The sequence below is a fragment of the Prionailurus viverrinus genome, chromosome B4, assembly GCF_022837055.1.
Source record: "Prionailurus viverrinus isolate Anna chromosome B4, UM_Priviv_1.0, whole genome shotgun sequence".
Lineage (NCBI taxonomy): Eukaryota > Metazoa > Chordata > Mammalia > Carnivora > Felidae > Prionailurus > Prionailurus viverrinus.
The window spans coordinates 96,925,957-96,938,583 of record NC_062567.1 but is presented as its reverse complement, the minus strand read 5'-3'; the positions used below and the strand labels follow the sequence as shown (position 1 = coordinate 96,938,583).

The window sequence follows — 12,627 nt, the reverse complement described above, 5'->3', positions numbered from 1 at the left end:
GCCGTACCCACCCTCGCAGCCCTATGTTCATTTTCTGAGGCTGTTAGCACAGAGCCCCGCCGGCCGGGATAGGCGGGAAGGTAGGATGGCCTCTCGGCGCCCTCTGGGTGTCGGCATTCGCCGCCGGGCAGCTGGGGCGCCCAGGGCCGTCGCCCTACGCACAGACGAGGAGTTTCCGGGGCTGGAGTCCCTGCAGCCAGCGCAGGGAACGAGCGCGGAAGAGAGTGGGCGGCGGGAGGCGGAGCAAGAGATGCGGGGGGCGTGGACGCGGCCCGCTTTGGAAAGGCCCCAAGTTAATGAGGCGTGCGCCGGCGGCAGAGCGCCTTTCCGAGCTGGGCTTTCCCCCGCGGTGCGGGCGCCAGGAGCCGCCTTTTCCGCTGGGTGTCACTCGGGGGTGGGGGGGATGGCCCATTCAAAAGCGCCGCGAGGGGGCCCGGCCAGTGCCTTTCAGTGAGCGCTCGCAAGAGGACGGCAGAGGCCCGGAGGCTCGCTGCTCCGGGACCTTGTGGCGCATCAGGACGCGGCTGCCCTCCTGCCCGGACCCCGAGCCGCCTCCGCCGCCGTCGCTCTGCTTCCTGCGCGTTAGCCTTCTCTGCGCGCTCCGGGCAGGCGGCCGCGGGAGCCGCTGGGGCGAGGACGGCGCGCGGCTGCTGCTGCTGCCCCCGGCCCGGAAGGCTGGAAGTGGAGAGGCCGAGCCGATCGGCGCCCCTCCCTATGCCGGGAGGATGTTGGAGAGCAGCGGCTGCAAAGCGCTGAAGGAGGGTGTGTTGGAGAAGCGCAGCGACGGGTTGCTGCAGCTCTGGAAGAAAAAGTGCTGCATCCTCACTGAGGAGGGGCTGCTGCTCATCCCGCCCAAGCAGCTCCAACACCAGCAGCAGCAGCAGCAGCAGCAGCAGCAGCAGCAACAGCCCGGGCAGGGGCCGGCCGAACCGTCCCAACCCGGAGGGCCCGTCGTGGCCAGCCTCGAGCCGCCGGTCAAGCTCAAGGAATTGCACTTTTCCAACATGAAGACCGTGGACTGCGTGGAGCGCAAGGGCAAGTATATGTACTTCACTGTGGTGATGGCCGAGGGCAAGGAGATCGACTTTCGGTGCCCGCAGGACCAGGGCTGGAACGCCGAGATCACGCTGCAGATGGTGCAGTACAAGAACCGTCAGGCTATCCTGGCGGTCAAGTCCACGCGGCAGAAGCAGCAGCACCTGGTCCAGCAGCAGCCCCCGCAGCCGCAGCCCCAACCCCAACCCCAGCCCCAGCCCCAGCCTCAGCCTCAGCCCCAGCCTCAGCCTCAGCCTCAGCCCCAGACACAATCTCAGCCGCAGCCCCAACCCAAGCCCCAGCCGCTCCACCCATATCCGCATCCGCACCCTCACCCGCACCCGCACCAACTACCGCACTCGCACCAACAACCGCTCTCACAACCGCTCTCGCAGCCGCACGGCCACCGGCTCCTCCGCAGCACCTCCAACTCTGCCTGAAGGGGGCAGCACCCGGGCCAGACAAGGTAAGGTCCCGGCAACGCGGGCTACTCAGGGCCTTTCCGAGGAGTAGGTCTCGGGGCGGGCGGGGGGAGTAGGTCTTGTGCGGAGGAGTAGGAAGCCTAAGTCACGGGTTTGGCGCTTGAAGAGGAAAATGAGAAATTATTACAAGTTTCTGCAGATGCGGAAAGAAGGGAAGCAAGCGCCTGGAAAGGCCGGGCAGAGAGGGGAGGATGGGGAACTCGGGCCAGGCTGGGAGGCCTCGCGGACCGGCCTCCTCCCGACCCTGGCCCGCGCGGGGGTCCGTGATGCGCTTCCCAGCCACGCCGCGGGCTCCCTCCGTCGCTTCCCACGTGCGCCGCTTCGCTGTGTCTGGGCACTCGAGGGAGAGACCCCGGTGTCTTTTCGAGCACGCTCTGTGCACCGGACTGGCCCGAAGAGAACTGGGTCGTGGAGGATTCTGAGCCACTTACTTCATTGCCTGTCATTTCTTTCCAGGTTTTGAGGACTTGAAGTGGGACGAACACCTGTCTATTGTCTTCACTTGAATCGAAAACAGAAGTCTCCCCGCCCTGCACGAGATCGAATAGTTTGGACCTCACCCGACTGATAACTTGAGATTCCTCTTAGTTTTCTGCATACTCTTCATCACAATGCAGGAGACGGTTTCAGTCCAGAAGGCTTTATTTATGAACCTTTGAAAGGCTCTTCCAGTATGGTGGACCTTCTAGGAGCGATGATGTACTGTAATTTTATTTTAATGTATTTTGATTTATGATTATTTATTAGTTTTTTTTTTAATGCTTGTTTTAAGACATTTCTGAATGTAGGCCGTTTTCCAAAAGAGAAACTTTTATTTTCAAAAACCTATTCCCTAGTAAGTTCTAATCCTGGAAAAGAAAAAAGTAGAAGGGCGGGGTGGAGGGGAAAACCATTAAGAACTCATTCGTTATTCCTAGGCATTTTCAGAAGGTCTGACACTTTCATTGTTATGCCAGGTGGTTGAAATTAAACTCTGATATTACTTCATTTTTTTTTTTTGAGATTTTTTTTCTTTAGACATATATTTTCTGTAGGAGTTTAAGAAAGCTAAGTGGTCAAAACTGTGTAATTATGAAAATCGAACTGCTTTTCTAAAAGGAAACTCATAGTAGTGATATCTAATTCCAAATATTTAAACCATGACCCAAGGTGACAGCAGGATGAGCATATCTTGAATGTACGGGAGGGCTGGGTGTAATGTAGGAAGAGCTTCGCTTGTATCATCCGTTTGAAGGGCTTAGTAAGGAGATTTCCATGGTTTCTGAGTATGACTGCCTTAGGTGTTTCCTTTCAAAAAAACACAGTGCGGGGGAAAGAAAACCATTCAGCTTGCTTAAGAGAACATTTGTGCTCTTATCCACACGAGAGGTTACCCTTCTCCAAGGTCTTCGCACGCTCCGCTTGAACCACATTTTCTGACCCTTTTACCCTAGGGTCTAGAAATACACCCTAGAATCTCATAGCTTAAAATACGGTTTGTAAATATTTCAAAGGACCAGGGGTCATTGCGTTTAGGTATTCATACCGAAAATAACGTTGATCAGAGAAACTCACTGTTTTACTTTTCATGGCTCTGTGAGAAATTTGAGGGTTCTATGTTTTGTAGTTAGGTTAGCTAAACTCAGAAATTGAAAAAGGAAGGACAGGATAAACACTGGATTTTCAGTGAGAAAACAACCCAGTCTTGTTTTAGCAGCCACTTGTTCAGGAGTCTGAGGGGCGGGGGGGAGGGGGGAGGATGTGCTTTTAAAGGTAGAACAAGCCCTCCTCTGTGTCAAATCAAAAGGATGGTCAGAATTCACAAGGGCAGATGCTACTTAAGCTTAAAAAGAGCATAGTTGATACCAAATCTTCCTGGGGCTGAAAATCACTTCCTATCTGCATGGCTTTACTGACAGTCTCTGTTTCCCATTACCTTTTCTGCAAAGTCTTGATCAGTATTTTTCCAGCACCCAAATTGGAATGGTCAGGATTAGGCGATTGCTATGTTATGTGGTCAAGAAATGAAAATAGAATTTTATGCTAGAGATGTCTTTATTCTCCTTCCATTCTAGAAAGGAGTCTCAAGATCAGATTCCTGTTTAGCACAATATTGAAATGATGAAACTTTGAGATCACAACCCGAATCGGAAAAGTTGTGGGGCAAGACTACAAGTCAGGCAAATGGCAAGCAGAACTGAATTGGGCTCTCGCTTTCAGTGGCTAAGGCACGGTTGTGAAAATACGCTGTAAAGATTTTATATATACAGGATACAGGCAACTCAGACAGCAAATCTGAAGAGTTCTTAAGTGTGATTTGGCTTCTGAGAAACTACTGCTGTGCATTTTAGAGAATGCCTCTTTGTACTGTCATTTTAATACATGCAGATCATATAACCCCCAATTAAACCGCAGTTTTTTATGTCAAGTTTTGTGCTATAAAAATAGTAAAGTCCATACCAAATATTTTAAACATTGAGATTCACGTGGGCTTTTAAAAGACATTTGTTACGTTGTTAGATTACATATAGGCCAGGTAGTATTGTTGAAAAAAAAATCTGCCTGGGCTCCCTCCCGGCTGCTGGAATCCTGTCACTCCCTCCCCTCCCCCACCACAATGGCTATGGTTGTTAACGGGGCCACCAGAATCATGGTTCCTTATCTTGTCTTTCCACAGCCCTTATTCCTTGGTCTGCTGTGATATTTACATTGAGTTGGCCCTCTTAGTGGCTCTCTAGTCTGAACCCCTCTTAGCATTTACCTGTGAAACCTCAGAAATTAGGAAGGAGCGGAATAGGATGTTTTTTGTTGTTTGACACTTTGAAATGATTGTAGCTGAATAATTTTTTCAGAATAACAACAAAAAAAGCACGCTTACCAAAACAAAACACAAATGCAAATCACTTAATGTGATTTGCAGTGGCAGAATTCTACCATATTCTCTAAGAAAACGATACAAACCACTTAAGGTATTCTGAGACCTGACAAATCACCTTCATGGAAAAAGGTAAAAATGATTCTTTCAATCCAAGACAAGGAAAGGGGAAGGGGCAGGTCCATAGAAGACGCACCCCTTAAATAAACACAATGTAAAAAGTTGGAAAGACTAAAAGGAATGTCCCCATCTGGAAACTGAACTTTTGTCCTTGAACTTGGGTTGACACCGCGGCCTTGTACACAGCGAGCTCAGTAACTATTTGTGGAGACAAATTAATGAAAGAAGGAAAAAATACGTAACTCCCAGTATCCAGGAGGTGGTTTCTCTTGCCTCACACAGTGCTCCCTTCACTTGCTTTCTTGTCGTTCCCCAAGAACAAGTAATACTGGGCAGGCTAAGCCTCATGACGACGCTCCTCAGACATACTTTCTTAGCAGAAATGCACATAGATCTATCTGCGTATGCCCTACAGGGAGTGCTGAGGTCAGGGAGTAAACGGTTATAAAGGACCCTTTCAAAATGAACATTTTCGTCATAGAGGAAGTTGGGATTTTCTCATCATGGCAGAAACCAAACTAACTGTATAATTTCACTTCACATGTTTTTTTTCCAATGGAGGTTTAAACAACAAAAAACTCAACCTCAACTCATTGCTTAAAGGAGATCCCTTTCCATGTAAACACCGTGAGGAAATCTGGCTTAAACCCAAAGGCCTGCTTTAACTCCTTCCTGCTCTGGTGTACTAATGCTGTATTTCTCCTACAGACCCCTCACTTTAAATCTGACGCTCCGCGAGCCTGTTGCCAGTGTGTGGGTGGGAACACACTGGCTTGTTTTCTGTTCCCCCGGGAAAGCGACTTGGTTTTAGCTTAGCTCCCAATCATTTGCAGGCTGAGAAGAGGGTCTGAGGCTTGAGTGAAGCTGGAGCCAGCAATCCCATGGATCCCAGAGCTCTGTAGGTGAAACCAGGCCTATGAACATTCCTTCTCTCTTCGTTGGGTCAAACTAATTTGCTTTTGCTTTACCAATAAACTGCCTTCAGCAGCAGAATCATATTTAAATTTGGGGATTACAGAGCTTGATATTGAGTATATCAGCGATTCTCCCGAGAGAAATATACCTGTTCACTTAAAGCAACCTAAGATGTATTAATTGTGGGATTCTGGTGAATGGGTTTTAAAGAACTGTTTTCTAAATTCTTGACGCAATTCAAAGGGTGACTTTTTCATCTGCGGTGTTGAGCAGCCAATCTAGATTTACAGGAGATTGGATGACAAAGTGGTCTGTGACTTTGTTGGCAGGACATTTGCCGAATGGAGGATAGGAGCCAACAGGGTTTTCCTGCCAGGGCATTATTGTCCAGTGAGGGCAGCGGAAGGGCTCTGGAAACATCCGCAGAAAAGCAGAAAAGCTGTGAGACCTTCCCCAGCCTGCTCTTCAGCCGACCTGTCGGTGATCAGTTAGGCTTTGAGGAAGATTTTAATAATAGGTGGTTCTTCGAGATCACTGTATTTATTTTGAGAAGAGGACTCGATGGTCCGTTACATGCCGCTGTCGATCTTGTGCTTAAAGTCTTAGAATATGCAGATGTCAGCTTCTGAAAACCAAGCATCACCAGGTACCAAATGCTTTAGAAAGTATCCCATTTGTGAACTCAATAGTGTGGTCATAGTTTGTATAAATATGTCTCAAATGATTTTGGAGAGATGTGATTTATTTTTCATATTTTCAAAATGCATTCCATTTCAAATAAAGTATCTATGGAGATGACCGATCTGTGCATCTTTTGGCGGCCTTACGTGGTGCATACAGTGTGGTCCCCCTAGGAGAAAAGTTCTAAAGGCCTTGGCTGTTATGAAGGCCATGGCCATTCTGGGAAGGAAAGGACGGTTTTCAAGGTTGGGAATTCTTTTTGAAAAATTACCTGGGAGTTTTTAATAAAGAAGATAGTAATTCCCTAAGATCTTTTGATGAAACAACTAGCTTCCAGAATGCTAATGAATATGTGTTGGATTTTCCATAGCCCCCCCAGAGGATGAGAAATGGTACCTAGTGATTAGCTTGAAGGCAATTTTCTCTGAAAATTCTATAGCTCCCTATAGAATTGGTTTTTGGTGTTTATTCTTTTAACGTTTAAAATTTTTTCTTGAGAGAGAGTGTGCAGGAACAGGGTGGGAGGGGCAGAGGGAGAGAGAGAGAGAGAGAGAGGAAAGAGAGAGGGAATGTTAAGCAGGCTCCATTCTCAGCATGGGACTCTATCCCGAGACCCTGGGATCATGACCTGAACTGAAATCAAGAGTTGGACACTCAGCCAACTGAGCCACCTGGGTGCACCCCTATAGAATTGTTGGGGCCGGTCTCAACAGTGATTTTGCACTGCAGTTCAACTTCCCCTCTGCCCAATCTTGTTTCCTTTGTTCCCTCACAGCTGAAGTTCCCAGGAACCCTGACCCCCCACCCTTCTTCCCCCCAAAATCTCCTGCAATCAAATCTGAGAGTCTCAGAACCTATTTCTCAGGGAACCCCATCTATGATTATGTCTGTGCATGAAGATATATAGGAAGAATGTATGAATACACATATTTATATATGTATGTATATATATATGTGTATTTATAAATGTATATACATAACATAATGGTTAGGCCTATGCTTTAGAGTGGAAGCTCTCAACCTGGGGAGATTTTGTTCCCCAGGAGACATTTGACAATATTTGGAGACATTTTTGGTGTTCACAACTGGTGGTTTTCCAGAACTGTTTTCAAAACCCTCTGGTTTTCACAACTGGTTGGGTATCAGTGTTCACAGTGCTCAGGACAGACCTTCACAACAAAGAATTATTTAGCTCAGAATGTCAATAGTGCCAAAGTTGAGAAACCATGCTTTAGAATCAGATCGTCTCGCTCTTATTAGTTGAGTCCCCTTTGGCAAATAATTTATTTCAGCTTCAGTTTTCATGTGTAAAATGCAGACAATGATAGTACCTGTCTCGCAGAGTTGTGAACCCAACACTAGGTGGTTCACATAAAGGGCTATTGCTATTCCTGTCACAAAGTAAGCATTCAACAAATAAGCATGGTAACTGTCATCCTAATTATTATTATTTAAAGTCATATGGCAACATAGTATCCCATTGTTTTGATATATTATTTCATCAATTTTCCTACTGTCATCTAGTGAGTTCCTGTTTTCCTTTTTAAAGTTTATTTATTTATTTTGAGAAAGAGAGAGAGAGAGAGAGAGAGCACTTGCATGAGTGGGGGAGGGGCAGAGAGAAAGGGAGAAAGAATCCCAAGCAGGTTCCATGCTGTCAGTGCGGAGCCCAACTTGGGGCTCAACCCACGAACCATGAGATCATGACCTGAGCCATAATCAAGAGTCAGATGCTCAACCGATTGAGCCACCCAGGTGCCTCATTAGTTCCCGTTTGTATGCTATTATCAATATTGCTGCAATAAATATCTTCACGTGTTCATCATATTGAAAAGAGCAAGGATGTGGATTCTAGTTCTGACTCTGCTCAGTCATGTGACATTAGGCAGCTCATTTCATCTCTCTGAGCCCTAGTCTGCTCATTTTAAGTCGGAATAGTAGCCCTGCCCTTGAGGAGATATTATGGACACACTATGAAGTGTAAGTGAAATCTGCATGAGTTCGAGTCCCAGAGCCATCACTTAACCACTTTACTTACAGCAAAGTTTTATGCAAAAGAGAACATTGTTACTATCTGGATACCATTTTAAGAGAGATTAGATATTATATCTATAAATCTGTTATACCTATAGATATTAAATGTATATATATATATATATATACAATACACATATGTGTTTTCCAATCCAGATAATTTAGATTTAAGAAGTAGAAGGTTATTGCAACTAAAAAAAAATAGCATCAAGTAATTCTTAGATTTCTTTTTGTAGAATTTGAGCCAAATTTATACTTACATTAGAGTCAAAAGAATCATGTGAACATAATATTACGACTATCCAGAATTATTGACAGAGGAAAACCTGAGGAATGAACTCACTGGCCATTGAACAGGTGTTATTACTTGCTTTGCTTCTTTTTCAGAACCTTGTTGGAAACTCTTGCCACATAGAAAGGCAAACAAGTGTCATGGTGTGAGTGTTCTAGATCCTGGGTCCTGATTGCCTACAAAGTGAGTCTGGGTCTCAAAGATGGCATAGGTGGGGTCCAGAGGACTTTGGAGATTTCAGGGATGTGGGTGGATTGGAGATGTAGGCAGGTCTTCTTGGTCTGAGAAGGGTTGTTTTGAATCTGACTTTAGTTTGAAGAGATCATTAGCACCTGAGGACAGAGGGAGGTCCACTTTGTTACCTGATAGGTCACAATTAACTGCTCCGAGATAGAGTAGATGTGGAAGTGGCTTATTCCCTGCCAGGGCATTTACCTGAAGCATTTGATGTTTTCTTAGACTCCAGAAATGAAAACTTGAAAAATAGTCCATGTGGTTATGTTGCATACTCTCAAAACCCTGCCAGAGTCATTTATAAGAGAGTGAGCAAACACGGACTGCCATCCTGTAGGGCCACACAGCCTGATGAATGAGTATTCGACTGTTGTGCAGAAAGAAACAGGAAATGACTCTTGAGGAGGCCCAACGTTTTAATTATGTCATTGTCCTCCGCTGGCTCTCGCCCGACGCTCATAGTTCACACAGGTCAGTTATTTTGCAATTATTTTGAACGTTGCTGTAGCAAATTCTACCAAGTAGTGCAGCTTGACTCCGTCAGGGCTGACTCATCACCTCAAAAGAGCAGACCGGCTTTGTGACTAATCACAGTCAAGGCAGCCAAACTTGTAATAGTTTTAGGTATATTCTCTTTCTAGTTTTTCACTGTTGAAGAAATGCTCATTTCTACAAAGCTTGGCTGCAGTTGTCAACGCATACCTACCTTTAATGATCCTTCTAACTAACTCCCATTATTTATGTGCGTGTGTGTGTGTGTGTGTGTGTGTGTATGTGGTTCACTTTTCTTGCTGGTAACTTTCATGGCTAATGAAGGCAGGTCGGTCAGTTTTTTGTTGTGGAATGTGACATCTGAAACAGTACTGGGCAGACTTAACTTGCTCCGAGCTTTGAGGTTTGGCCCCACCCTGCCTGAACTCGTATTACAAAGCAGTGGTCTGTGGTAGAGACAGATCCCTCTGCAATTTCCTGTTGCCCTGTTCTAACACCACCACTGGAGGGAATGGCTAGGTCTCAGTAACTGTACCCTTAGTGACAACCCTGTACCCTTTGTGACTCTTTTTTTTTTTTAATGATTATTTTTGAGAGAGAGAGAGAGGGAGGGAGACAGAGAGAGACTGGGTATGAGTTGGGGTGGGGCAGAGAGAAAGAGAGGGAGACGCAGAATCTGAAGCAGGCTCCAAGCTCTGAGCTGTCAGCACAGAGCCCAATGCCGGGCTCGAACTCACCAACTGCGAGATCATGACCTGAGCAGAAGTTGGCTGCTTAACTGACTGAACCACCCAGGCGCCCCAACAAAGGAGACTCTTAAGGTCGATATCAATATATGAGTTGTGTGAGAGTGAATGTGATCCTTCTACAAGGCAGAGGCTCACTATTCAATATTGCCAGAAGTTCTAGTTAGATCCTGACGCCTAGAAAAAGTGCCCGGCAGCTACTGGAAGCTGCATAGCTGTCTCAATAGCTAGTGGACCCTCCTTTGTATTTGCCTTCTATACAGTGGTAGGCAATAATACCTCTCCTAGAGGAGAGGTGAGTTTGAGACCAGGGGGGAAAATGGAATTTTAGGAGTTTAGACAGTCTCCTTAATCTTTCCCTTTTTTGCAGATGAAAAAATGAAGCTAAGAGGGGTCAATGACCTGTCCACGGTCACACAGCCAGTTAAAGTCAATGTCAGATTAGAATCCAGTTCCCTGATTTTTTTTTTTTTTGAGGGGCAATGAGAGAGGGAGGGGAAAGGGAACAGAGAGAGATGCCAGGCTTGAGCTCACCAACTGTGAGATCATGACCTGAGTTTAACCACTGAGCCACCCAGGCACCCAATTTCCCTGATTCTTAATTAATGCTTTTCCCACTGTACCACTACTTTGTGAGGTATGGAAGATAATTTATGTAAATTCAAGGTGTTGTCCTACTTGTGGATCGTCACTTGAAGAATTCAGATGTCATATCTTTTCCCCCCAAAAGTACACATTTTTGTTTAAATTACATAGACCATCTTAAGAAGTTTATAGATATTGAAAATCAACATTTAATTTAATTCCACAATTTTAAAAAGTGAGTTGTGACTTAAATCTTTCAAATATAATCCATATGGGTTAACAGAAACCTTAAGCAAGAGGAAAATTCACAAAAGGTATATATACATAATATATTTTTATGTATATATTTAATTTATTGAAAATCATTTATTTAGACATTGGGTTAAAAAGCTATTTGGAATTTATTTTATCATACGACTTCTGAACTATTCATGGAATGTTTCCAGTATTACTAGTCACCCCTGAGGTCTTGAAATTATCTGCGAAGCTGAGAATGTTGAAGTGATTTGAATGTTTATACAGTTACTTGAGGAGGTAGCTGACTGGTTTTTCTAGCCTGGCCGTGTAGGTGTCAGAAGCAATACTCCCTGAAAAGTTTGCTGAGGGTGATGGATCCTTGGGCATCCGTGAAATCCTAATAGGTAGAATGGCAAGACTTGTCGCTGCCTTTTTAGGGAACTAGGTGAGTGTAATCCACATAGCCCCAAGTTCAATCATAAGTAAGAGTGTCTGACCTAACATAGGACATTAAATACCCAAACCAGATAACTTAGAGATTTCAGAATCCTACCTTTTAGTGAGAGGATTGGGGAGAGAAAAGAAGAGGGATCGTTAACAAGTATACTACTTCAGCATCCAGTAAAAAGATTTTTGATTAAAAAGTTGTGTATGCGCCCTGGGTGACGCCATTATTTCCTCTTACATAAAATGACCTTTTAGAGGGCTTCATTCATAGCACTTGGCTCCCTCCCGGAGTCACAGAGCTTGTCACAAGGCAGCGGGCTGCCTGCTTGTCCTTCTGCAAGTGATGACTGGAACGGCTTGATAGGAGGATGCTGACAGCCGCTCTCTGACAGCAGATTGTCAGCATTCTTGACCCGGGCACTTCAAGAGCCTGGGAAAACACTTTGATTTCAACGTGGCTTTTCAAAACAGTATCGAGTTGAACGGCGTGTCTGTGTCAAATCGGTCCGCAGAGTAGTTTTTGCAGGATCAGCTGGTCCTTGGTGCCCCCAAACAAATTTATGACGATGCCAGTGTCATAATCAGGGTATCGGCTTATTTGTATGCGTTTAACTTGACACAGAAAATCAGTATTCTTACTTCAAAGTTATTGCATGGAAGCTAACATGCAGAAAAGGCACAAGAGACAAAGAGTGTGTCTGAATTAGAAATATGGAAAGAGCCAGGTGTGGAATGGAGGGCTGTGAATTGTAAGGGTGGACACAGGCATGCCTGGGGAGCGAGGAGATCTTGCAAGAAAATGGACGGGGAAGGAAGATATTTTTCTAAAGCCTTTCTCAATTCATGCTTTCCTCAAGTATCATGAATATTTCCCTTTTACTCAGGATGTAAAGTTCCTACAGACCCTTAAGGGTTTGGTTTGTTTCTAACAAGTGATTATGAACCCCAGTTTTAAAAAATAGAGTTTATTTTGGAGGAAAACGGAAATGAATTAAGCCTCCTTCTCTCTTTTGAAAACTGTTTCTTCTCTACATAAGTCTCCAAAAACGGATGTAAATACAGAAGAAAGGGAAACTTCTGTGAGTTTTCTATAGGCTCAAATCTTTTAAGAAACATCTTCTGTAATTAGGCTTGAGTTTGGAAAGCTGACATTCATTATACTAAACTATAGGAAGGGGTGAAGGCAATCATACTTTCTCCCACAGGACTGATATCAGCAGTTGATTCAGACAAGGTACATAAAAGGCTTAGCCTCATGCCAAGTTCATAGTTAGTGCTCAATAAACAATAGCTACAATAACAGTGAGATTGCTAGACATGGGTGAAGGGGCGTGGCAGATGGTTTTGGGGTCCAACAGGCAGACTTGCCATGATTTTTTGCACATTTTTTTGGTAAATAAAGATAATGTTTTGTTAACAACACACCTCAACGAAACCGGTAGCTAATTCACATGTAAAGAAGACAATACATAC

At 45.1% G+C, this 12,627-nt stretch overlaps 1 protein-coding gene across 1 annotated transcript; it reads left to right on the top strand.

Moving 5' to 3' along the window:
- The first annotated feature begins 285 nt into the window (after positions 1-285).
- On the top strand, positions 286-6,201 carry PHLDA1 (pleckstrin homology like domain family A member 1). The gene is made up of 2 exons (XM_047868092.1): positions 286-1,501; positions 1,974-6,201. The coding sequence occupies exon 1, from the start codon at positions 297-299 to the stop codon at positions 1,473-1,475; it is 1,179 nt and encodes a 392-aa protein (XP_047724048.1). The 5' UTR covers positions 286-296; the 3' UTR covers positions 1,476-1,501; positions 1,974-6,201.
- The last annotated feature ends 6,426 nt before the right edge of the window (positions 6,202-12,627 follow it).